General features: G+C 42.3%; 1 protein-coding gene across 4 annotated transcripts in view; it reads right to left on the bottom strand.

Moving 5' to 3' along the window:
• Positions 1–984: 984 nt before the first annotated feature.
• LOC122089055 (protein PELOTA 1) overlaps positions 985–25,855 on the bottom strand; it is a 63,926-nt gene continuing 39,055 nt past the window's right edge. For 3 of the 4 annotated variants that reach the window (XM_042658477.1, XM_042658475.1, XM_042658476.1), the window contains exons 12-16: positions 19,471–19,543; positions 19,325–19,363; positions 12,076–12,170; positions 1,941–2,047; positions 985–1,234 (exon numbers count right to left, since the gene is read on the bottom strand). In XM_042658477.1, the coding sequence (XP_042514411.1) occupies positions 1,161–1,234; positions 1,941–2,047; positions 12,076–12,170; positions 19,325–19,363; positions 19,471–19,543 (388 nt within the window). In that variant the 3' untranslated portion in view covers positions 985–1,160. Of the gene's footprint in view, positions 1,235–1,940; positions 2,048–12,075; positions 12,171–19,319; positions 19,364–19,470; positions 19,544–25,855 lie in introns of all 4 variants that reach the window. The other variant, XR_006143199.1, reaches the window with a different exon arrangement.

Below are 25,855 nucleotides of genomic sequence, written 5' to 3'. Positions count from 1 at the left end.
CAAAAAAAAAAAAAAAATATTGTTGGATGACTTACTTGTATGATGCACAAAGGAAAGTGTGTCTCATTACATGCCAATTAAGTCATGACATGAAAAACTTTAGAAGTCAACACCCGAAGCATACTCTATGAGATGAAGCAAAATCTAGATGGAGGATTGAGGATGGAGAATAAGAGAAATCTGAAATGATTCTAAAGTGTTACTTTCTTATGGGAGCACCAAATCGTGGTCTTGGAACTCAATACCTCTTTTTTGGATGTCCATAACTTTTTTTTTTATAAAGGCCTGACAATGAATCAATCGTCATGCGCAATATAGCCACAATGGGTATGAACAACCAATCCTTTATTAACAACTCTAACTTAGACATTGATGATTTAGTTTATCTTTGTTATTGAATGGATTTTTTCTTTTCATAAAAAAAAAATAATAAAAAAAAAAAAAAAAAAAAACTAGTCAAAGCTATCATTAGATGCGTTTTCAGTTATACAGCCTTTCAGACTCGGTCACATAATCACAACCATGCTCAAGCCATCCGAACCTGGCTAGCCTCTCTGACCTCATCCTGTTCAATCATTCCAGATAACCCTGGCAACCACATATCAATCTATGGTTTCTTGTTTTAAAGGGCAGATACGTGGGAAGAAAAATGCAAGGGCAAGAAAAGCGAAGACGATTTCCTAGTCGTGTGGCCACTATGCCAACATGGAAACCAACCAAGAGACACACAGGCTTCCATCTAGGGAGCCAAGGTGAACTTTTCACCACCCCATGTGTCTGGGTGTAGGGGGCCTAGGGGCACACAGCCAGGTAACATTCTTTTTCCCATTTTTTTTTTCTAGAAACCTTATCCCAGATGATGTTTTTTCTTTCATTGAGAACACAAACATATATACTATTTATTTTCTTACTCAGCTTTCCCTTCCCAATTTTCCCAAGGAAGCAATCAAATGTACCATTAAAATAACTTGCCGAGATAAGAGGGGAAAAAAAAAGAAAGGCATTCCTTGTTATCAGTTATTTTATACAAATTCATAAATTAGGAGAGATAATTATCACATACTTCTGGACATAAACACAATCAATGAATCAAAATTTGGAGTCATCTTCACAAACTCAATAAACTCTTCCAACACTAAACTCATTTTTGAAACCTTCGTTCACATCTCAATGTCTTCCAGGTCTGGAAGTGGAAAGCGAAGAATTGCTGCAATCCCTGTCAGTTGAGCTAGTTCTGTTTCACATAAGAAAGACAAGGAAGAGTTGGATATTCAATTTAAGGAGGAAAAAATGCAACTCACCTTCAATAAGCGACAAAGGGAGGGGATTAACCCGAATAAGCATAACGAAAAATGTTAAGCAAACTATTGATTTTGAAAGTATTACCATTGAAAATCTTTGATCTATTCATCCTCTTTTTATAGGAATCACTAAAAAAACCTAAGCTTTTCATGGAAGCACACAATTTTCTCCATGTGGCAGTCTTGCTGCCCAAACTTTGGCATGTCCACATACCTGGATGGCGCTGTTGGCACCTGGGTCATCTCTCCTTAAAAATACTCTTATTTTTTTTTCTCAAGGGCTTGAAAAGGGATAACCTTTTAATGCTCACTCTGATTGTGCTTCAGCTTAGCCTTTCATTGCTTTTCCTTTTGTTAAAAAAAAAAAAAGAAAAAGAAAAAGACACTGATACTACCGACGACAGTACTAGTGTTGTGTGTTGATATGGATATAAGTGTTGGGCACAACAACCCACTCTCTCTGACTCATTTCTGTTTTCTATATTTTTTACACAGGGTGGCTCTCTACAAACAATAGCTCTTTCTGTTAATCTAAATTTTTATAACCAATAAAGAATTAACTGTGGTCTCTGCAGTTTGTGCAAGAGTTCAAGAAACAACAGAGCAATGCCAACACAAGAAAGATAAATCCACACGTACGTTCTCCAGATACATGCATAGAAGAGAATATGTGGACAGTTCCCCCAGAGTCCTTGACTGAGCTGACCAAATTTACATATTGTTTCCTCGTTTCTACATTAGCATTTCTGAAAGGGAAAAGCAAACCTCAGACATTAACCATCCATAATCTGTTAAGATGATAGTATGAGAGGGAGGGACTAGCTACTGTTGAAAATGAAACATAAAACATAGATATGAGAGAGAGAGAGAGAGATGTGATATACAGAAAATCTACCATGCATCATAAAACAAAGAATCTTTGTTTAGGCAGTGAGTTGGTTATTTGATATTAAATGGGATTACTTTGTTTTAATTTTTTGGAGTTTTATCCAGCAAGTCTGCCCACCCCCACCAAAAAGAAAAGGTGTGTGTTTGTTTTTTTTTTTTTTTTTTGGGGGGGGGGGGGGGGGGGAGGGAATAAAGGTGAATTAATGGGGATACTGGTTTCTATTATTATGCTTTAATATGGTACTTCCAAAAGTATAACTAAGGGTTCTGGTGTTTAATTAAATAGTGTTGATTTGATAATTTCAAATGAAAACTAGGAGTGGTAAAAGCCCTGCATCTGTAGCTATTAGATATTCTTCTATCAATGATCACTTTTGAAAGCAGTCATTATACTAAAGAACCTGGCTTTGTTCTTTTCAATTGGTAAAAGTTGTCTAAATACCACATAGCTCGAAGAAATCTTTTCCTAGCTTACACAACCTCAGAATGCAATGGATAGACAGGGCTAGCACATTACACAACATTTTCTTCAGATAAAAAAGGAACAATAAGACGAGGTATATTCTTCATTTTGATTTCTCATTCCATCCTCTAACCAGCAAGTTTATGGTTTACTGATGATTTTGATGGCTTAATGCCAAAACCATGAACTAGTGCTGAAATATTAATTTGCAACTCTTCCCAATCCCACTCATGGAGAAGCTCCATAGCTTCCAGAAATGATCCTGATAAATCGTAAAATGAGGCCATAACCTGGAACCATAGGAGGGGGTGGAGTAGAGTAAGCCCTAAACTGCAGCATCATTCACATGAAGTGACAGCCATCAGACTAGAAGAACCCCCTTCAGGCTAGCATCCAGAGCTATGCCCCTTCATCATAAACTGTGATTTAGTTTAAATCACAGCCGAGTGGTGGTAAGCTGTGTGCAATTAGAACTCAACTACCATTTTGAGTTACAGTGATGCTTTTTCCAGAACAATATCAGTAGCAGGGTTTATTTGAGAAAAGAATAAAGTTTCGTGCTAATTGCTGACCCATTTGATGACAAACAACAACTGCAGCAAAGGTATCCATTGTTAAGAGGAGAGATATAATCGGCTGCAATTCTTAAACCATAAGAAGCATGTAGTAGGCCTCAAGATATTACAAGGATTACCAGCAAGGCCTGCTGAGGTCTTTTGAACTCTTTCCTACCTTAATTTCATTTATGCAAAGAGAGAAAAAGGTTCAACTGTTCAAGAATGAGCTGCAAGATCTGCTGTGGGGTCCTTGAACTCTTTCTTACCTTAATTTATTTTTTGGACGAAAAATTCTTACCTTAATTTGATTAATGCAAAGTAACAACATGCCTCCCCCCCCCCCCAAAAAAAAAAAAAAAAAAGGGCGCAGAACCCGTTCCTTTAGGATCATTCCTCCATTTCTCTAGTTTATCTGTCATTTCCTGTTTAATTCTCTGCTGTCAATTTTTCTAATTATTTGTACACTCACATTACACCTTAAATGTAATTGTTAATTCAATTTAGGGAGGAAAAATAAAGGGTTAGAATATGGATTAAAATGTTGCGAGGGTACATACCCAATTGAAGAAAGGCAACAATACAAGTCCTAACTCCCCCTCCCATGCCTGACATCCCTCCGGCGGTTTCCACCATAGGAGCCCCTCCAACTCTTAGCCTTACCACTCCTTCCCCTCCTTCCCACCCCTCCTCCCTCTCCGAAACCGTGGACTTCTGTTATCCAATCCTCCTCTTCCTCCCCTTCCCCCCCCCCCCCCCCAAAAGAAAAGCTGGCCGTCCCATTTACTTTGTCCCTCCTTCTACCTTCCATGACAAGAAGGTTGGCCTCTGTCCGTCGGGTTTGCTTGAGGTTGAAATCTGCAAATGGAAAAACTGCATCATTCGGCACGTCCTTGGAGCTCGCCTCCCTTTTATATTGTGAAGTCCTCCCACTCCAAGCAATGGGGACTCCATGGTACTCTCTCAGAAGAAGCTGATAAACTCACTGATCTTGAAGGGGGTCCTTGGCAGGTTGGGGAAAAGCCTATATTCCTGCGCCATTGGGACCAATACACTACCCTTGCCAAAGTGGATCTCAAAAAATCAGGATAGCTCTCCCAAACCTACTCCTTCACTTTTGGTGTGCTCAAGGGCTGAGCATAGTTGGCTCTCCTATCAGAAATCCTCTCTTCTCTGACCAGAGAACCAAGCTCATGGATAAGCTTGCATTGCCAGAGTATGCATTGCTTCAAGCATCCCCAGATCACATCCTCCCTACATCTGTAACCATCATGGATGGTGAGGGTTTCTCCTTTGACCAACCGGTGGAGTACAAATGGATTCCCTCACAATGTTCAAGCTCCTTAAGACTCCTTTGTGGTTCCTCCTGAAGATTCTACTTTACACACTCTCTGACGTCGACCTTCAAGCTAAGTCTCTTTCCCCTGTCCTTAGGGGTAGAAGAAATCATCGCCGGTGCCGGAGAAGAGTCGCATAGCGGATCCCCTACCTCACGAGTGTTTCTCCCCCTCTACCAGGCCCACATCTGCTGACCCAAGGGACCACCAAGTTTTGTCCGCTGGTCACAATAGTTTCACCCTCCTGTCCCAATCAGAATCTGATGGTGAAGAGGAGAACCTGTCGCAGTCTTTGCAGTTCTGGCTGATGCTGATCTTGCCGACGGTTCCGCCGAAAGCCCCTACCTCCTGATCCATCGCCTTGTAGGTTCCTCAAGTATTCCCGACAACCTTGGCTTCCTCCTAGTCATGCCTCCCTCATTGCGTATCCCCCCTTTCCTCCTCCTTTATCCCTCTTAAATCCCCCCCTCTGTGGGTCCCACCTTTGCTTCGAGCATCTCCTCTTCCTTCTAAACCTAACCAGAAATCCCTCCTCTGGCCTAACTTATTCCAACTCTTCTGGGCCTACTCTCCCCTCTTGCCCTGGCCGTCCTCCCTTACCCCTATACCAAAACACCTCCTTTTCTCCATGTCCCCTTCTTTGTTCTTTATCCACTAACCCGACCCACCATTCCATCAACCCATCAATATCTAAATCCGACAGTCCTCTCTTTACCCAGCTTCTTCGTGTGCTCTTTTTAACCCATCTCCTTCTTCTTTCGGGCTCCACAAGGATCTTCTTCCTCGCTCGAACTTTCAACCTTCGTTGACCTCCTTCCCTCTCACTTCTCTCCCCTTCGTCCCCCCTCCAACCCCATGCCTGCCTCCCTCATCCTCCATCCTCCCTCTTCTACTCACTTGAACCTTCATCATCCTTCTGTTGACGTTGCCATTAACCCTGTCTGCCTCTCCTTCGGCATCGCAGGCCTCCTGTCTGCACTCCCTTTGTAGGCCACATCGGAGCATCATCCCAACGTTTGCCCCCTGTAGATGCTTCTGCAGAGCTCCCGTCTGCCTCCAACCCTATTGCTCTGCTTCCTCCTGACGCCTCCATGGGCTCCGCCACTGATCAGTCTGTCGATGGCCTCCTGCCAGGTCCTCACACCGTAGAAGGTGCTCCAACATCTCTCCGGTCAACACAGGTCCCTCCTGTGCACTCTGTTGTTGTCTCAGGCTTTCAGCATGATCATTCTATTGATGCCCCTGCTGCCCAGCTTGCCTCTGGCCCTCAGCCACACCCCGCTAGCTCTGATGAAGTCGCCTGCTCTCTCAGGACTGTGCAGATCCCCCCTGCTCTCCTGGAGGTGTATCTCCCTCCTAGTCCTGCCACCTTGGAAGGTGCAACTCTTCAGCCTGCTCAGTCTCTTATTGCTTGCTCAGGCACACGAATCGACCTTGCCTCTACCTCTGAAGCTGCTGCCACCATCCACAAGAAGACCAAGTCATCTAGATCCAACCCTCTTCTCTTCCAAGAGTTCTGATAGCATCACTAAAAAATCTTCTGCTCCGATTCCCTCCCCCCTCAAGGAATACCACCCAAGCAGAAATCCAAGTCTGGTTCGAGCCTCTCCAAGGCCTCTCCTGGCTCCCTAGAGCAATCACTGCCCCTCCTCCCTTCCAAATGACCCCTGCTACATATGGAATGTTCGAGGATTAAATTCCTCGTCAAAGCATGCAGTCATTCGCTCGCGCATATAAGACTCCCACTGTGTCCTATGTTGTCTCCTTCAAACCCATGTCCTTGAGCCCAATACTTCTCACGTTGCTGGTTCCATTGCCTCTTCCTGGTCTTTCCTCTCTAACAACATCCATTGCCCAAATGGTCGTATTTGGGTCCCTTGGAACCCTCTCCTCCTCCATGTCACGATCATCTCCTCCTCTCAGTCCATCCACCTCTCCATCTCCTCCCCTGTTGGTTCTCCCACTTGCTTCTATCTTCCATCTATGCTCTTAACTCAGCCCATGACAGTATCTCCTCGGGTCTAATCTTTGGTCTTTTGCACCCTTTACTGACTCCCTTCCTTGGGGCTGGCGGGGGATTTTAATGTCATCAGACATTCACATGAGAAGATTGGTGGAAACCACATGAACCTCCTCTCTGTTGATTCCCTCAATGATTGTATTGATGATATTGGCATTAATGACCTTAGGTGTCCTGTTCCAAATTCACTTGAAGCAACCGCAGGAGTGGTTCTGCACATATTGCTTGCATATTGGACACGGTTCTTGTTAACAAAGCTTGGCTTGAAACTTACACACTTCCCATGCTTGTTTTGATCTCCCAGGTATCTCTGACTACACCCCTATCTCTCTCCATGTCCAGCCCCATATTTCCTTTGGGCCCAAGCCTTTCAAATTCTTTGACATGTGGTCCCTCCACCAAGATTTCCTCCCAATTGTTCAAAAGGCTTGGAACATCCCTGTTCATGCCTTATGTTCCCCCTCATTGCTTTTTCGAGAAAGCTTAGGAATGTCAAATCTGCTATGAAGAGATGGAACTCTCTCCTTCGGCGACATCTCTTCAAATGTCTCTTCCTGTAAGGATAAGTTGGATCTCATCCAAGCAAGACTTCAGCTCAATCCTCTCAACCATTTCCTTGTGGAGGATGAGAAGACTGTCTCCACCGAGCTTTCCTCCCTCCTAGCTTAGGAAGAAAGCTTCCTTCGCTAGAAATCTAGAATTAAGTGGCTTAAGTTTGGTGATTCCAACACCGCCTTCTTCCACCGAGCCCTCAATGCTAGAAGGAATGCCAATTCTGTCTCAAAGCTGATCTCCAGTGACGGATCCATTCTTCTCAACCCTGAGGACATCAAATCTGAAGCTGCCTCCATTTTCTTAAACCTCTTTCATCCCTCTTCTTTCTCCCCCACCCCTTTCCCCATAATCTTATAAAAAAATTCATCCCTGACCATCTTCTTCCCTCCCTTCAAGCCGTCTGATGATGAGATCCTTGCGGCTGTCCTCTCCCATAAATCCAACAAGGCCCCAAGTCCTGATTGTTTCAATATGGGATTCTTCTCTTCTTGTTGACATATCATTAGATCTGATCTAATCCATGCCATCAGAATTTTCTTCTTCTCCCACAGCCAAATTAAGTTGTAAATCACACCTTCATCTGCCTCATGCCGAAGAAAGAAGGTGCACTTTCCATACTTGACTTTAGGCCCATCCCTCCGCAATCTCCTAGACAAATTCATAGCTTAAGCTAATCGGATCAGACTGGTCATTGATTCCTTGGGTAGTGCAAACCAATCGGCATTCATTGCTAGTAGCAGCATTGCTAACAATACCATTCTCTATCATGAGATTGTTAAAGGATTTGATCGTAAGTCTCACTCCTCTGCTACTCTTCTCAAAATCAACATCCACAAAGTGTTTGACTCCATTCGTTGGGATTTTATCTCTCAAATCTTCCCTTCCTCTGTGAGTATCAGGGAAGGCTACCCCCTCTCTCCCTTCCTCTTCTTTCTCGCTCTAGGTGTTCTCTCCCACTCCATCCTATCTTCTACTGATCAGCACCTCATCTCCCCAATCCCCAAATGTAAATACCTCATGCTCACCCATCTTGCTTTTGCGGATGATCTCATGATCTTCTCCAAGGCTGACCACTCTTCCACCTACTCTATTATGTCCTACCTCCATCTCTTTGACTCCCTCTTTGGCCTCCGCATTAACCTTCTCAAATCTAGTATTTTCCTCTCTAGCGTTTCTGCCTCTTGCCAAGCTAGGCTCCTTGAGCTTACTGGCTTCACCTTGGCTCCCTTTCTTGTCAAATATCTTGGTATGCCCCTCATCTCCTCTAGACTCTCCACCCACCACTGCATGCCTATGCTTAAGGGTGTCAAAACCTAACCCGAACAAATAAAACAGATCGAAACCAACAGATAAAACCCGAACCGATAAGAATTGGTTTTGGACTGAGGTATGTTGGGTCTAGCTGAACCGGTCCAAACCGAACCAACCAATAACCAAACCGAATGAAGCTGATAAAAAAAATGATTATGAGAATATAAATTGGTGAATTGACCATCCATTTTTTACAATATTAGTGAGAAAATTTTTTATTGCAAGGGGAATTGTTAAAAATCATTGAATATTAGGATATGAATAGAGAAATTGATTTGTAAATTGTAATGCTTCCATTGATTTCATTGTTCACTATACAAAACTAGTTGGATAGTTAAATGAATGATTGGATAATAGGGTTCATTTTATGATTTCAATATTAGTTATCTTAGTAATTTGTTATCCATTGGTTTCAATATTAGTTATCTTTCCCTTATAATGATAAACCATGATTTAATCGTAAATTTAAAGTGTTTTTTCGTCAAATATTATCACTATAAGCTATGAATGTATGATTTTATTATGGTTCAAGCCTAATAATAAACCGGTCAAAACCGGTATTAACCCGATATTGAAAAACCAAACTAAACCAAAACCAAACAGGATCGAAACCGAAACCGACCGAAAAATCGAACTGACCAATTGACACCCCTACCTATGCTAGACCTTATGAGGAAGAGACTTCAGCTGCCGAAAGGGAAGCTCCTCTAGTTCTCATTAGATCAGTGCTGCAACCCATGTATCTTTACTGGTCTAGTGTTTTTTCCCTCCCTACTGCCACCTCCAATAATATTGACAGCCTTCTATGTTCTTTCCTTTGGAAAGGAGTAGACTCCTCCAAAAACATTAAACCTATGAGATGGGATAAAGTCTCTCCCCAAATCTGAGGGTGGCCTGAGTCTGAGAAATATAAAAGATGTTAATTCTACTGGCATTCTTAAGGTCATCTAGAAGATTGTCTTTGAGCAGAACAATTTTTGGGTCTACTGGGCCTACTCCTCTCCCTTCAAGCAAGATTCCCTGTGGACTGCCTCCCCCTCCTCTGACACCTCTTGGATCTGGTGCAACATTCTCAACAACATATCTATTGCTCTTAGTGCTATCTCCTACACCATTCGCAATGGCTCCTCCACCTCCCTTTGGTTGGACCCTTGGCATCCTCCACCCTTTGATCACTCCTAGAGTTATCAATATTTTGGATTTTCCAAATTTGCTTTTGTGGCTTCCATCATCTCCTTTGGAGATTGGTCACCCCCCCCCCACTCCTCCCCTACCCCCTTGTGGATCTTTAGTCTTCTCTTCCTCCCTTCACTCCGGGGTACTGAGGAAGAGAAGACAAGATCATCTGGCTCCCCTCCCCCATGGGTCCTTTCACCTGCCTTTGCTTGGAGTCATATTCGTTCTTCATGTCCTCTTGCTCCCTAGTGCAACATCTAGTTCAAAGGTCACATCCCTCGTCACAGCTTCATTGTTTGGCGAGTTTTATCCAACTGCCTCCCTATGCAATCGTTACTCATCTTGATGTACATTCCAATTCTCCCTCTTGCTGCCTTTGCTAAGACGGTATCGAAGACACTGATCACATCCTTTTCTCCTGCCCCTTTTCCTCCTCTGTCTGGAAAAGGGTTCTTAAATCCTACTGGCCCTCTCGCAAAAGAATTCTTCCCTTGAGTAGAGAATGGATCTGAATTGATATGACGTTTTGTGGATCCTCCATTTGTGATATCGTTGATAAACTTGCCTTTTGTGCAACCATCAACCACCTTTGGATGGAGCAAAATCTCCATAGATAGACTTCCAATTCTCGTTCTTTCGACAAGATTTGGAATGCCATCCATTTTGATGTGAGCTCCAAGCTTGGTTGTCTTTGTCACTGCAAAATGTAGGACATCCCAAGGAATAAGCTCATTGTAGTTTCCTTGGGTCTCCCTCTTTTTATCATCTTACCCCCCCCCACCCTGATGGCCCCCTTTGATGTCCCCCACCCCTCTCTTTGCCCCAGGTTAATGGGGCTGCCCCTTGTGTTTTGCTTCCTCTTGTTGTAGGCTGTAGCCTTGGTTCTTTTCTCCCCCATTTCGCCCCCCTATATTCTTCTCCTGCTTGGTAATGAATTTATTTATTCATAAAAAAAAAAGTCTGAGGGTTTATGCAAGGATGCCAGATCTTATTGCTCCCAACTTCATGTGACCTTTCATATGTTTGGAGGGAGAAAGAGAGAGAATTGATATATAACTAAATTGTTGGTGTCTGCAGTAGGAAAGGATGATAGGTTGGTTGGTGGGGGGAAGAAACTGGGTATAGGAAATTGAAGTTCGTATTTTTTCAAAGCCTTCATTTTTTTTTTTTCATGTTTTAGGTTAAAAGAAATAGTGGAAAATTCTATTTTACAGGAATTTTTTCATTTTCTACCTTTTTAAATGGAAACAAACAAAGCCTCAGATCAATTCAAGGAGTACTAAATCCACAAGTGACAAAAATAGGAGGAAAACTGAGGCAAGAATTGTCCACCCTACTATCCTTAGTTCCTCTTACTATATAAGAGTACATTAAGCAGCAAGTTTCCCGCAACTTTTCCTATTCTCAACACCATTTCTAAAATTTCATCTCTATCATCCAAATACGAATCAACCACACATTGAACTTTTGCTACATTTCTCAGTGCAATTTTCTCAAACCCTACACCCCTTAGCCAAATGACCATGATCTTCAAAAATAAAATCACAAATTATTTCCAATGTGAACAGCCTCAACCCTACAATTGTGGGCAGTAGCAGGGCTGGGGGTGCAACCTACAAAATCTAGATTGGGACAACTTGGTTCCCAGCCATTGGAATTCAGCTAAGTCTAATTTTTTAGGTCAAAATTTCAATTTATCCAATCATTTGATCCCTCTGAGAGAATGTCAAAAGGTTCATTGTTCTGCTTATGTGAAAACCCAGCAAGCAATTTTTGAGTATTTCTTAGCAATACTGCTTGTTCAACATCAGTTTTGGCATCACAGCAAAACAAGTGACCTGCTAGTATTTACTTCACATGTTTAACTTTAAATGCTTATACTCCTAGCTACTTTATATCTCAGCCATCCAAGATTCATCCCATTCTTGGGATTAGTACTCAGAACCCCAAGATGTTCACTCTTCCACAATGGAACTTGATGGAAATATGCAGAAAGATTTTGCTTAAAAAAAGTCTTTTTCCTATTCACTTTGATTGTTTTTCTTCCATGCAACATAGCAGTTGCAGATTTCAATTTCTAGTCCATGCTTCAATGCTCTATTCAACTCAACTCGGCCTTATCCCAACTAAATGGGGTTGCTACATGGATCCTTTTTCTCCAATCAAGCTCTAGTCCATGCTTCAATAATGAATCTTAAAAACCTGCAAACTATAATTTATGACTAGTGATGTAGTAATAAAATCTGCAAAAAACATTGGGGAAACCTTAAATCCTTAACATCCCTATACATCCATATGATTAACTAATACTGCTACATGAATTCTCCAGTAAGGAAGGGAAATGAAAGAGGTATCAAAGAAAATTTACTCGAGATTTGCATAGGAATTCAAATGTTGAAGAAGTGGATTAAACACTGAAATTAGCAGTACATGTGATAAGTTCCACTAACTAGAACTACAACAAACTTACCTAAAGAGGTCATCTGTGATTAGAAGTGTTTGGACAGCCATTCTCTCATGCGCAACCTCAACATGCTTTGGCCCATAACAAGCACGAGCTGGCTCCTACAGGAGAGCATAAGATTTTAATTTATTGTTAAATTACCAACCAAACTTGATTTTTCAAACAAATAAAGGAGTGGTTTCACCCGTTGCGGTGGCCATCACGGATCACTAATTTCTCAAATTTGCCAAATTATTCCAAGGGAAGACGTGAGAAATGGTAATCAACCTAAAAAGATTTCATGCTTTCATGTAAACACCATATTGAAGCCAAAAATTTTCATTTTGACATACATATTGTAGCAACCTTGAATTAAAATTTCTTATATTGATACAGCATGTGTCTCAACACTAGTCTAAAAGAAGGACCAAGTTTTCCTTAAGCCACGGTGAAGAGGAATCCCTTGACCGCAGCTTTTGGATGCACAGGAGAGGGTATCATGCAACAGTGGGAGAGTATTATCAATTTCGTCCAATAGGGGGTGTTTTAGGACCCTAAGATGGTGGCTGAACCCCTACACCACGGGTGTAGGAAAACTTTCTCCTTAAAACAATACAATCTTTGTGCATTTAAAAATATATATCGAAAGACATAAGACACATAATACCCAAGGTGTGGCATGAAGGGCACGAAACAAAGTCTTACCCTGACGCCAACAGAAAAAAAGCACACAAAGCAATCGTACAGGTAAAATTTCATCAGAGTTAATAAGAGAACACTCCCCACAATTTACCACTCAAAATCAAGCAATGAATATGTGGAGGTAGTAATTTAGTAACCATTTGTCAATTTATTGAAGTTAGAAGTTGATAACATGGGAATGCATGGTCATTTTGTGATTGGAGCTTAAATGTGCAAATATAGAAGCACAGATTTGCAAACTTAAAAAAAAAAAAAAAAAAAAAAAAAAACTCAACTCAAAATTTATGTGAACTAGTAGGGTAAAGACCGACCAATCACCAGGATTTTTCTTTAAGAAAGAAATGTGAGGGAGAGAGAGGAATTTGGCTTTCAAAATCTGAAATAGCCAATATCTTTACATATATCATAAGTTAGGAAAGAGGCCCAAGAGGGAGAGAAGGCATTAGGAGCAAAGCAACAAAAAGCCCCAGTCAAGATAATAGCAGTTATATATTTGACTAGGAAAATGACACGGTGAAACAGGTTTGGCAGCCAGAAGTAAAGGCTTACCTAATACATTTTATAAACGAACATACGGACACATTGCTACAGAAATCAAAGAAATAATGGCGAACCATTCTCATAATTGGGAACATGACTGGAGAACAGTCTGATATAGCAAGACAGAATGATGAGGTAAGTAGTTATGTACAGCAACTTCAGTTGACTATGACCACACACTGGCATAGTTACCATAAGGCAGAGAAGAAATTGAATTGGCCATTGACGGCTAAGGAAATGGGCAATTTCCCAAATATTGAAAGGATTCTGACATACAAAGATAGGGTAACAATCTTTTTAATCAAATTTTTTTTTTTTTGGTGAATAATAAATTCATTATTAAGGAGAAAAGTGGGGAGGTAATGTGCAGCCCCTAGGGGAAAAGCTACAAAAAGAACTAAATACAATAAACAAGGGAAGGACCGCAAGCCCATTTGGGGGGGGGGGGGGGGAGGAGGAAGGGTGGGAGATTCCAGGAGGCAACAATGAGCCAGTTCCTATCTTTTTAATCAACTTAGTGAAACTACAACCCATAATTAGATCTATTTGGTCAATATCCTATGTCTGCAGTTGTTGAGGACAAAATGTTGAATCTGGTGTTTATTGGCCCATTGAATCATGCCTCTGGGAATCCATCCACAATGCATATGATACTAACGTTCAAAGTTTGATAAAGGAACTACTAAAGAACAGCAGGCTCTGATAAACGAATTACTCTTCATACTCTTATTCATTTACTTTCCAAGTTCTGTAGAGGCTAAATTTTTCAGCCAGAATAGAGTTTGATAATAGAGATGAAGAAGAGAAGAGAGAAAGTAGGAAGAAAAAGAAGAAGTCAAGAGGAAGGAGAAGAACTTGCTGTAAAGAGTTTGGAGTTGTAGTTCAATAACTCTCCCCTATATTCACTAACATTAGATAAAAAAGAGAAATTAGATGAATTCCCCTCTACTAACATAACATACACATAGTTGTCAACGCTCCCTTTGCTGGAAGGGCGCCTAGGTGGTGTCCCCTTGGTTTTTTAGCTCCTCCACCGCCTTAACAACTATGAATATACACATATGTGTTTATTCCCATTCATTTTATAATTCTACCCTGACAATATGTATTTATAACACTCCCCCTCATGTTGGAGAATAAATATCATACATGCCCAGCTTGCTCAATAGGGTATGGAACTATAGCGAGTTGATTCCTTTGGTGAATCTTCACAAAGGGAGTGCAAATGTAACGGGAGTCATTTTTTTCCTTGATGAAGTGCCGATCAACTTCAAAATGTTTTGTATGATCATGTCATATAGGATTATGGGCTATGCAAATGGCAACCTTGTTATCATGGTACAACCGCATGGGGCCCTCAGTATCAAACCCCAATTCATGAACAAGTCTCTTCAACCATAAAAGTTCATATACTCCATGTAACAAAGCTCTAAACCTTGCCTCTGAACTTATCTAGCCACCACAAATTACTTTCTGTATTTTTTTTAAGGTGAATAGTTAATGCATTAAAAGAAGGGGGAGGGAAGATATAGCCCCAAAGGGTAAGTTTCAAACCTGTTAAGGGACAAAGAAAGCCCATAAAGGGCACCAATTAGGGCCCACATGGCCTCAGAGAACTTCTACAGCCCAGCCCAGTTGCCCAAATAGAGGTCCGCACCACGAAGAGAACCACAGACCCTAACCCTAACATCGCAACACAACAGTTCCTAGCCGCCGGCACGAAGGAGCACGCTGGAGAAGAGGCAGCCACAGTGGAGGAGCGATGGCCTTGGAGGGACAAGGCCAAGCAGGCAGCTGGCCTAGCAGATGGGGTCACTAAGGGCGGGGGCCTTTCCAAGGGCAACGACGAAGTGGTTGCCGATCAAGAGCGGCAAGTTGGTGTCAAAGAGGTTGCTGCCAATTGGAACAGAATTCCAAACCAGAGGCCGAAAGGCAGGCTGCCGGCGGCCAACAGGCTCAGCGGAGTAGGCAGACAATGAAGGTGGAGGCCAATATAGTGAGCAGGTGGACAACCAAGCGAGCCCGACAATCTGAAAGGGTAGCCACGAATGGGTGACAGCCAGCGGGATAGCAGGCCTGGCGAAAGTGGCGTCCAAGAGATCTGCAGGCATGATGAGCAGCTAATCAAAAAGCAGAACTGAAGGATCAGACGAGCCAACAGACAGGCCAAACGAGCCTAATGGCAACTAGAAGGCAGGACAACAACAAACCTGACGGGAGAGGTGTCCATAAGGGTAGCAGGCCTAGAGGGATGGTGACCGGAAAGCAGCTAGCCTAGAAGGGCCAGCATCAACTCATCTACTGGCCAAGCACGACAGGCTGCCAGCGGGAAGACGAGCCGAGCGGTTGCAGCAGCCTCAACAACGATCGAGGTGACCGACACTAGCAACAACGAGAGAAGAAGGGAAGGAGAGTGCAGTAAGTAAGGAGAGGGAGAGAGAAGAAGGAAAGAGAAGAGAGGAGAGGAAAAGGGGAGGCCGACGCTAGCAACAGCGGGAGAAGAAGGGAGGAGTGGAGGAGGAAGAAGGGAGAGAAAGCGAAGAGAGATAGGGTAGAGCAGCCTGGCCGTAAGTAGGCTGCTCTAAGCGGTGACAGTTCCTTACCTTTGCTTCGGTAGCTACGGTTTTGGGAATGTTGGTTTTCTGCCTTCTTTTTTTCTACTTGTTTTCTCACAAATTACTTTTTACTTCTCTAGATAACCAAGTTTCCACCTATAAAGGTGTAATATCCTGATGCAGACCTTCTATCGGCAATAAAGCTTGCCCGATCAGCATCAATGTACCCCTCAATTCTCAGGTCATGTCTGGTGAACAACCGCCCTTTTTCCTAGACTGGATTTCAAGTCCTTGAGAATAAGATATACAACATCTAAATGCTCACTCTTAGGCATATGCATGAACTGAGTCACTACCCTCAAGGCTCCAACAACATAAGCAATATCCAAATGAGTAAAGGAGAGATAGATCAGCTTCCCCACCAGTCTCCGATACTTCCTTGCATCAATTAGAGGGTGTCACGGTCATCACCTAGTCTATGATTTTGATCAATAAGGTGAGTCGGCAGGTTTCCAACCCAACATCCCTGTCTCTGTCAGAAGATCCAACATAAACTTTATTTGACAGATATTTATACCCTTTTTCTATCTTGACACTTCGATTCCCAAGAAGAATTTCAAGGGACCAAGGTCTTTAATCTCAAATTTTTAAGTAGGATTCGAGTCTCTTAATTTCCTCTTGGTCATTCCCAATGACTACAATATCATACACACAGACAATTAAGGCTGTGAAATTACCGCTACCTTAACGAATAAGCAACTTATGATCATCCTGAGTCTATGTGTGTGTATTCTTCAGAATAGCCTGTCTAAGCCTCTCAAAGCAAGCCTTTGGTGACAATTTAAGACCATAGAGAGCTTTCGTAAGGCAGCACACTTTACCTTCAGTTGTAGGGAACTTGAGACCATGGGGAACTTGCGTATACACTTCCTCTACCAAGTCACCATGAAGAAATGCATTCTTCACATCAAACTATACAGTGGCCATTCCTAGTTGGAAGCCATTGAAAAAAGGGACCCTTACCAAGTTGTGTTAGCCATTAGAGTAAATGTCTCTGATATTTAATTCCATACACTTGACCATATCCCTTGGCTACCAACCAACCCTTATATCTTTCAATGGTGCCATCTAACCAGTATTTGATTGAGTAGATCCATCTTCAACTTGTTGGAACTCTTTCTTCTAGAAGGTCGACAAGATCCCAAGTACAATTCCTCTCAAGAGCCCTCATCTCCTTCTTTGTAGTTCCCTTCGACTTGGGACTAGTCATGGCTTCATTGACATTCTTGGGAATAGGAATTGACAAAAGGACATCCGTATAAGCAAGGCCCATTGGAGAGATTACAATATAAGAAACAAACCTGGATATAGTGTTAGTACAAGCTCTTGTTACTTTCCGAACAGCAATGAGAACTCTTCCTTTTGGAAGGTTGACAAGATCCCAAGTATAGTTCTTCTCAAGAGCCCTCATCTACTTAATTATAGCTTCCTTCCACTTGGGACTAGTCATGGCCTTAATGACATTATGGGGATCGTTCCTCCTCCAATGAGTTGCTCAGACGGCCTCCTTGGTCCTTTCTCCAAACTCGACAAAGTTGAGTAATTTTCAGAGTAGAATTGATGCAATAGCACTTGACTGCTTGGACAAAGATGACCAGATTTGGCAACTCAGAGCCAAAAAGAACCGGTCCAACACGGGATTTTGGTCCAACAAGGGTTGGAAGTAGTTTATTTTATGTCTTTTATTTCCAAAGTAGAATATGTAGGAGCATAGAAGATAGAGCTTTGTTACAAGTTGTTTCAGTTTTAGAGTCTAAGTAGGAGTATTTTGTTTTCTCTTTAAATACTTGCATGTACCCAACGTTGGACAAGGTGATTTTGAATAAGAAATTGAATTGGGCTTTGCTTTGAGTGTGATTGTGTGCCTCTCTTCCCTCCCCTTGCTACTCTGATATTTTCCCAAATTTCCCCTCCTAACCAGCCCCCCACCACTTTACCCAAAATCTGCACCCAAATTGGTTCATATTCTGGCTTCACCAAGGAGGATCAAGACACGCTCCTCATCTTTAGGGTTGAACAGATGGAGATCTCAACAGTGGCAATACTCTTCCCAAAGATTAATAACAGTACCATAGTATCCAGAGATAGACATATCCCCCTGCTTCATGGTGAGAATCTGCTGGAGGAGTTGATAAACCTTGGCGGGATTGCCAACATGGTGAAAAGTCTAAGCTACGTTGTCGCAAATATCTTTGTCAGTATACTTTCGCCTAAATCTCCCCCCAAATTCAGGTTTCATGGAGAAAATCAATTAAGTCATAACCATTGAGTTTTCCGTCTCAACAGAGTGAGCCTAGTCCAACCATTTTGTATTATCCAACTTGACAATGGATATCTAGTTATTTGTGTTTTCCATAATGACTGGGCAGGGAGGAACACCACTTGTTCCCCTAGTTGAGGTTTTCATAATCCACTAACTTCAGACTTGATGTGAAGACAAAAATACAAAGCTATATAGATACCCACAGGTTCCACACCAAATCGGGAGTTAACACTCTACCTGGAAGTTACTCCCCAATACATACAGTGACTCCAGCCAACAAAAAAATAAAAAATAAATCTCAACAACAAGAAGACACCAAATATCTCACCCTCCCCACCCCCCCACACAAAAAAAAAAAAAAAAACCCTCCAACCGTGGGTATTTCAAAAATGGGAATCCACTGTACTTCAACTTGCAAGTTTCAAGTACCATAACCAGCAACAAACAACCACTTACTAAACTAAACACAGAACAGCACTCACAGCAGGAATAGTATCCAAGAGTCCAAATTTGGCGGTAAAACAGAGCAGAAAAGTTTGGAGTTGCAGAGAATGAGAGCTAGGTATTACAAGTTGAGCCTATATAGGCTTGAAGGACCACCCCAGGGTGACACCATGGGACCAGGAATAACATCCAATAGGTTTCAGAGGAAAGAGAAACAAGTAGGAGTTTCCAGACCTGGCGGTAGTGCTGTGCAGTCTGAATCTCCAGCAATTGTGTGATAACAGCTCCCAGGTTGACCAGCAGCAACTTCTATTGAAAGCTTTGAGTCACCACTATGGTTTACATATGATATTCCATGCTCTAGAATTCTTTTGTTGTTGGGTTCCAAAGCTAGAGAGCCCGGGATGCAAAGTCACTGATCAACTATCAAACCTAGGTGCTCTGATACCATGTTTGATAGTAGAGATGAAGAAGAGAGAAAGTAAGAAGAAGAAGTCGCGATAAAGAGTTGGGACTTGTAGTTCGATACCTCTCCCTTATATTCAATAACATTAGATAAGGAGAACAATTATGTGAATGCCCCTCTACTAACATAACATACACACGTGTTTATTCTCATTCTATCTACCATTCTACCCTCACAATATGTACTTACAACACATAGACACAACAAATGCAAAGCAAAACAGACAGCTCAAGGGTAGAACCTGACATTTGAAAGCATGTCGAAGAAATCCTTGAGAGCTCGGACCTGAAATGACGAATCACAAAAATCTCACTGCAAATAAATGAAATGCTGCAAGGAATGGGAGACTTATAAAGATCAGTTAAAAAGAAGAAATTTTGGAAGTCTCTAACCTCTTGTGCCGCTTTTGTATCTTTTATCAAAGTCATGACATTTGGTGCATCCAAAACCTCCCTCAAACTATGCCTACACACCAGTTATTGATGTTCAGAAATAAAAAAGATTTCAAGGTTTAGATAAATAAGGAATTTCCATGCAATAATTCATAACAAAAATATATAATCAACGATACAGATTTTTTTTTGGGGGTGGGGGGGGGGGGTGGGGGGGAGAATAATGTCAAGCAGTACAAGTAAAATTCTCAATTGTAGGATTGAGGGAGAGAGAATTGCAAAGCTAGTGTTTTTTAACTTACTAATATTTAACTGAGGAGAGGAGTTTCCTAGAGGGCACACCCACAATGGAGCCAATCTACGAATTGGATGCTTAATTGTAAGATGTGGCAAGTCAGATGTGGCTGAAATTTGGTGGACAGGTAACTCAAAGTTCCCAGCTCACATTTCAAATTTCAGCTCAAAAGGAGACACCAAAGAGGGCCAAGTAAAACAATTGAAAATCCAGGACCACCGAGAGGGTGCCTGCCAATGGCCATTGCTTGGACTACCAGAAGGGTGCATGCCAATACATGAGAGGATATAAGATTGAATTTATGGCCAATCCAGACTGTTCCCTTGATATTCAACATCTGGAACTGCCAGTCCACCCTCCCAAATGGTGGACGAGCCATATATGAAATTTTTTACCTTACCTGATTCTCATAAATAGAGCTCAAAAATAAAACTTGAAGAGAAATTGCTAATCCAATCATACCAAAATGTTTATTTTCTTAACACTATGCTCCGTTAATTTTTCTTCTATCCTCTCCAGTTGGCTCTAGGGCAATGCATGACATTTTCATACACAGAGTATTGAACACAATGTGATTCCATAGAGGTTTGGCACATTGTTGTAAAAGGTACTAATACCCTTCATTACATGTGTGATTGAAATTAATTTGCATTTGCACTATTACCAGTGTATTGAATAGTGAGCAGGGGGTTACCTAGGTCATGCTGCACTATGACTTAGGCACCCCCCCATGAAAGATGCACTACACTATAACCCGTGTGCAGACAACAGTGAGCAAGGGTCTCGGCTAGGGCATCCACTGTAGATGACACACCACTTCAACGCCTAGTCATGGTGACAAGTGGGTAAAGGTTCTCACACCATGGACGAGTGCAAGTAAAGAAGCTAGTCCAAAAAAGTATGATTAGATTAGCATCCTGGAACATAGGAACTTTAACGGGAAAGAGTGAATTCATAGATATAACGAGAAGAAGAATTAACATAACTAGATAAAAGGGTAACAAAAACTAAGAAATTAGATGACTATAAACTTTGGTGTATTGGCGATAAAAATTGTAGAAGTTGGGTAATAATAGTAGTAGATAAAGATTTAAAAAAAGATGTGGTAAATGACAAAAGAATTGGAGATAGGATAATATTCATCACACTTGTGTTAGGAATGTAACTTGAGAGAATCAAAACCAATAAACCAGAACCAGAAGAGAGTAAGAGGACAGAGAGGAGGAAGAGAAGAAGAAGAGAGGAGAGAACTAAGCCAATGATAGACTTCAGTGAATGAGCTCCATTGTTGGACATGCTTTTCTTATAAATAAAATTAATAAGTACAATCATAATCTGAAAAGGAAATCTAAACAGAATAGCACACTTTCTAACAGAACTAACCTCCTAACTTACTAACAAATCCTATCTCACGATAAGGACACTCCCCCTATCATGAGTAAGGCAATACAATTCCAGCACATGCACACCACTAAACATATGAAGAGACCCAATGGGTCCAATAGGAATAAACATGACACCCTATAGAACCAATATAATAACTTAACAAGGAAGAAAGATAATCAATATAACTAGTGCTCATGCACCCAAATAGGATTGGATGAAACTAATAAGAAATTTTTTTGGGAATACGTGAATAGATTAGTTGAAGGAATTAGACAAGGAGAAAGGATTATAGGGGGAGATGGACATGATGGAAGAGATAGTAGAGGTTATGAAAGAATTCATGAAGGATTTTGAAGTAAGAATGAAGCGGGGACTCCGATTTTAGAATTTGTTGTAGTTTATGATTAATCAACAGTTAATTAATACTTTGAGAAGAGAAAAAAAATTTAATAACTTTAAAAAAAAATGGGCAAAATAATAGTCAAATAAATTTCTTTCTATCTAGAAAGACCGATCGGTTATTATGTAAAGGATGCAAGTTTATATCAGGAGAGAGCTTTTTTATTTGGGTGAATAAATAATTCATTACCAAAGAGATGGGAAAAATATACAGCCCCAAAAAGGGGGAGGGAAAAAAAGAAAGCAAAACCCTCGAGGGGAAACAGAATTCCTGATTACAGAGCTTGGGAGCTCCCAGGAAGCAACAATGTGCCAATTTCTAGGGGAGGGGGAACAAGAGGAAGAAACTTTGGAGATCTTTGCTTTGACATCAAAGATGGAGTTCCAAATCTTTTCAAGCGGCCGAGAGTTGGAGGTCCATTTCCTATGATTTCTCGCCATCCAGATTTGATTTAAAGTAGCACAAAAGGCAAGTTTTCCCACTAAATCACAAATGGTCTTCCCTTGGAAGGTCATATCCATCCAAACCCACTCTCTTTGGAAGGGGAGAATTCTTCTATTAACTGGCCAGCATTTGGAGAGCACATACTTCCATATGGAGGAGGAGATAGGGCAGGCAAAAAAGAGATGATCCCTATCTTCCAGCTCGGAGCCACAAAGGTAGCAAGAAGGAGAGACCTAAATCCTTCTTTGAATGAGAAAGGCATGCGTGGGGAGGCAATTCATAAAGACTTGCCAGGCTGTGAAGCTGTGTCGAGGGATGTGGTGCTTGAACCAGATGAGCTTGTACCAAGGGGAGGGAGGACCATAATGTTTGAAGAAGTCCCAGGCAGACTTTGTATTGAATTTACCATTCGAGGCATGGTTCCGGATGATCGAATCGGTTCTCCTAAGACCCAGATGAGGGATGCTTGGAAGAGAGGACCAGATTTCAGCCAACTGGATGGAGACAGGATTTGGGGGGAGCCAAGAACCAGCAGAGATGATATTAGCAACCATAGCATGTCTTGGGAGCCTAGAGTTGTAGATATTTCTAGCACTGAGGACCTGGGAGAGAATCCCTTTAGGGTGCCAAGGATCCAGCCAAAGATAGGTGGAGGTGCCATCCCCAATACAGGTGGAGATAGCTCTGGAAGCCTTAGGTCTTAAAGAGATTAGCTTGCGCCACACCCAAGAAGCATCGGTAGGAGAACGGACTGACTAAAAAGAATCTTGCTTGAGAGGATGCAAATACACCCAATCCACCCAAATGCTTTTCTTCTTAGAAGCAACCTTCCAAATAAGCTTGATGATGCCTGCCATGTTGACATCTTTGATGCCTCTCAAACCCAGACCTCCTTCCTTCTTGGGGAGGCAAACAACAACCCAACTTAGGGGGCGGAGAAATCTAGAGGTCTCACATCCTTTCCAAAGGAAGGAAGCAAAAACACATTCCAACTTTGCCATGATCACCTTAGGCAAACCATATATGCCAGACCAGTAAATGTAGGAAGCTTGAAGGACTGATCTGATGAGCTCTAGACGGCCCGCAAAGGATAATAGCTTTCCTTTCCATAATTGGAGGCGCTTTCTGATGATATCTAGCATAGGGGAGCAGTGATGACTTGAAAGCCTTGCAGGGATGAGTAGAAGGCCCAAGTACTTGACTGGAAGAGAGCCCAGAGCAAAACCTGTTTTCTAGATGGAGAGCTTGGATCCATCCGAAATCCCAGTAAAAAAGATGAGAGATTTCCCAGGATTGATGCGAAGACCAGACATTGAAGAAAAAAGACTCAGGCACTGTATAATAGTGTCAAGGGAGAGCTCGTCAGCCCGAGAAAAGATCATCAAGTCATCAGCAAATGCAAAGTGAGTGAACCTGATGGCCTTGCATTTGGAGATGGGGGGTGATGGAACCTTGATCCGAAGCACCTTAAAGACTGCGGGAGAGAACCTCCATGGTAAGGCAAAATATATAAGGGGACAGGGGACATCCCTGTCGAATGCCAGAAGATGAGGTGAAGTAACCTGCCGAGCTGCCATTGACCAACATGGAAAGTTTGGGAAAGACAATGTAGTGAAAGATCCAGTTGGTGAAGGTAGGGGGAAAGCCCATCATGCTGAGCACTGAAATGATGAAATCCCATCTTAAGGAGTCAAAAGCCTTGTGGATGTCAATTTTCATGAGAGCTGTTGGAGGATGAGATTTTCTGTCGAAGCCTCTAATGATCTCGTGACAAAGAAGAATATTATCCCCAATGGACCTTCCTGGGATGAAGGCAGACTGGTTGTCACTAACAAGGGAGTCAATGAGGTTTTTGATCCGATTGGCAAGAATCTTAGCAATAAACTTATAAAGGAGATTGCATAGAGAGATCGGTCTAAAGTCATACATAGTGTCTGCACCCTCCTTCTTTAGGATAAGGCAAAGGAAGGTATGGCTGATTGCCTTGATCTGACTAAGGTTGAAGAAGAAACTCTTAACCGCTAGGATAAGATCCACTTTAATGATATCCCATTCCCAAGCAGGAGTGAAGAAGCCTATATTGAAACCATTGGGACCAGGAGCCTTGTTGGCTTTGTGGGAGAGGATGGCAGCAGTGATCTCATCATCAGAGGGGATGGCCCAGAGAGTAGGAGTATCATTGACCGGGACAAATTTGTTTAAGAGCCCCTCAGGGATGGGCAAAGCTATAGGGGCATCCAGATTGAATAGAAGCTTGAAATGATTGACCGCTGCCTCTTTTATCTCATCCACTTTAGTAACGTAGGATCCATCAGGATTTGATAACATGGTGATGGAGTTGAAGTTGTTTCTGCCCTTCAAGGAACGGTGGAAATAGGAGGAGTTGGAGCCTCCTAATTCCAGCCAATTGATTACAGATTTCTACTTTACAAAACTTTCCTCCTGAGCCAAAAGAGCTGAAAGATTTGCAGATTCAGATTTCTCCTCCTCAGCAAGAGGGGGGTTCAGATGGTCAGTCTGAAGACAGATCTGGGTGGAGGTTAACCGGTTCCTGCAATCAAAAACAAGAGAAGAGATGTTCCCAAAAGTGTTAGTATTCCAAAGCTTTAAGGCCTTTTTGACATTTCTGAGCTTCCTGGAGAAGGCAATGAGAGGGGTTAAAAAGCTTGGATAGATTTGAGCCAAGCTTCCTCAACAATCTTGAAAAAGTCAGGGTGAGAGGTCCACATATCAAAGAACTTAAAGGGTTTAGGGCCGAAGGAGGTGTAGGGATGGATTGATAGGGTGATGGGGCTATGATCAGAGATGGATGGGGGTTCAAAAGTAGAATGGGAAGAAGGGAAAGCAGATAACCAAGCCTCATTGACAAGCATCCTGTCTAACTTGCAGGCAATGCATGAAGAGCCTGATCTTTTATTGTTCCAGAAGAACTTGATACCAGACCAGCAGAGGTCATCAACTGCAATGTCCTCAATGCAATCATTGAAAGACTCAATGTTTGCCATATTATAGAACCCTCCTCGTTTTTCATGAGAGTATCCGATAACATTAAAGTCTCCATAAATCCCCCAAGGGTGGGAGGCAACTTGCCCAACAATAGAACGAAGGTCATTCCAGAGAATTTCTCTATCTACCATACTGTTGGAGGCATAGACAGCAGAGAATAAAAAGAAGCTACAAGCAAGGTCAGAGATGGCAGATGAAGGAGCTGAGAAGAGACAGAGATGAGAGAGCTGGTTAGGATTTTTGGGTCCCAGAGGAAGCAGATTCTCCCATTCGGGTGGTTAGAATGATTGGTAAGAAAAGACCAACCTGGGGCAAGGGAAGAGGCAATGCGGGCGAAGGAATTCTCTTTAATATGAATTTCAAGCAAGCAGCAAAAACCAAGACGAAGGTCTTTAATAAGCAAACGGGTGGCAGGTTGTTTATTGGGGGTGTTTAGACCCCGGAGATTCCAAACCAAGGCTTGCAACATCAGGCACTTGGAGAGGGAAGCAACTCATGCTTTGCAAGGATGGGGAAGGCGGGAACACTAGGGGGCTGAGACTTACTTCCTCTCTGGTAGGATCACTGCAAGGGGGTGCTATCAGGAGCAGAGGGGCCAGGGTTCAAAGAAGCAGGTTTGCGACCTTGGTGGGGTTTCCGGGTGAGTTTCTTAGGAGGCCTGAGCACAGTATCAGAAGAGGCGTGCGGAGGAGGGTCATGAGGGGTCCGACAGGTAGAGGAGCATGGGTTCAAGTTGGCAGAAATGGGCCGGACAGGGTTAAGGAAGTGGGGGCTATGGACAATTGTGGATGTATGTTGGGTCGTCGTCCGAAAGTTGGGCCTGGGCAGATGGGCTTGAGGAGGTAAAAGGAACT

The sequence above is a fragment of the Macadamia integrifolia genome, chromosome 9, assembly GCF_013358625.1.
Source record: "Macadamia integrifolia cultivar HAES 741 chromosome 9, SCU_Mint_v3, whole genome shotgun sequence".
NCBI lineage: Eukaryota > Viridiplantae > Streptophyta > Magnoliopsida > Proteales > Proteaceae > Macadamia > Macadamia integrifolia.
Note: the sequence above shows the minus strand (reverse complement) of the source record. Positions and strands in the feature narration are given on the sequence as shown.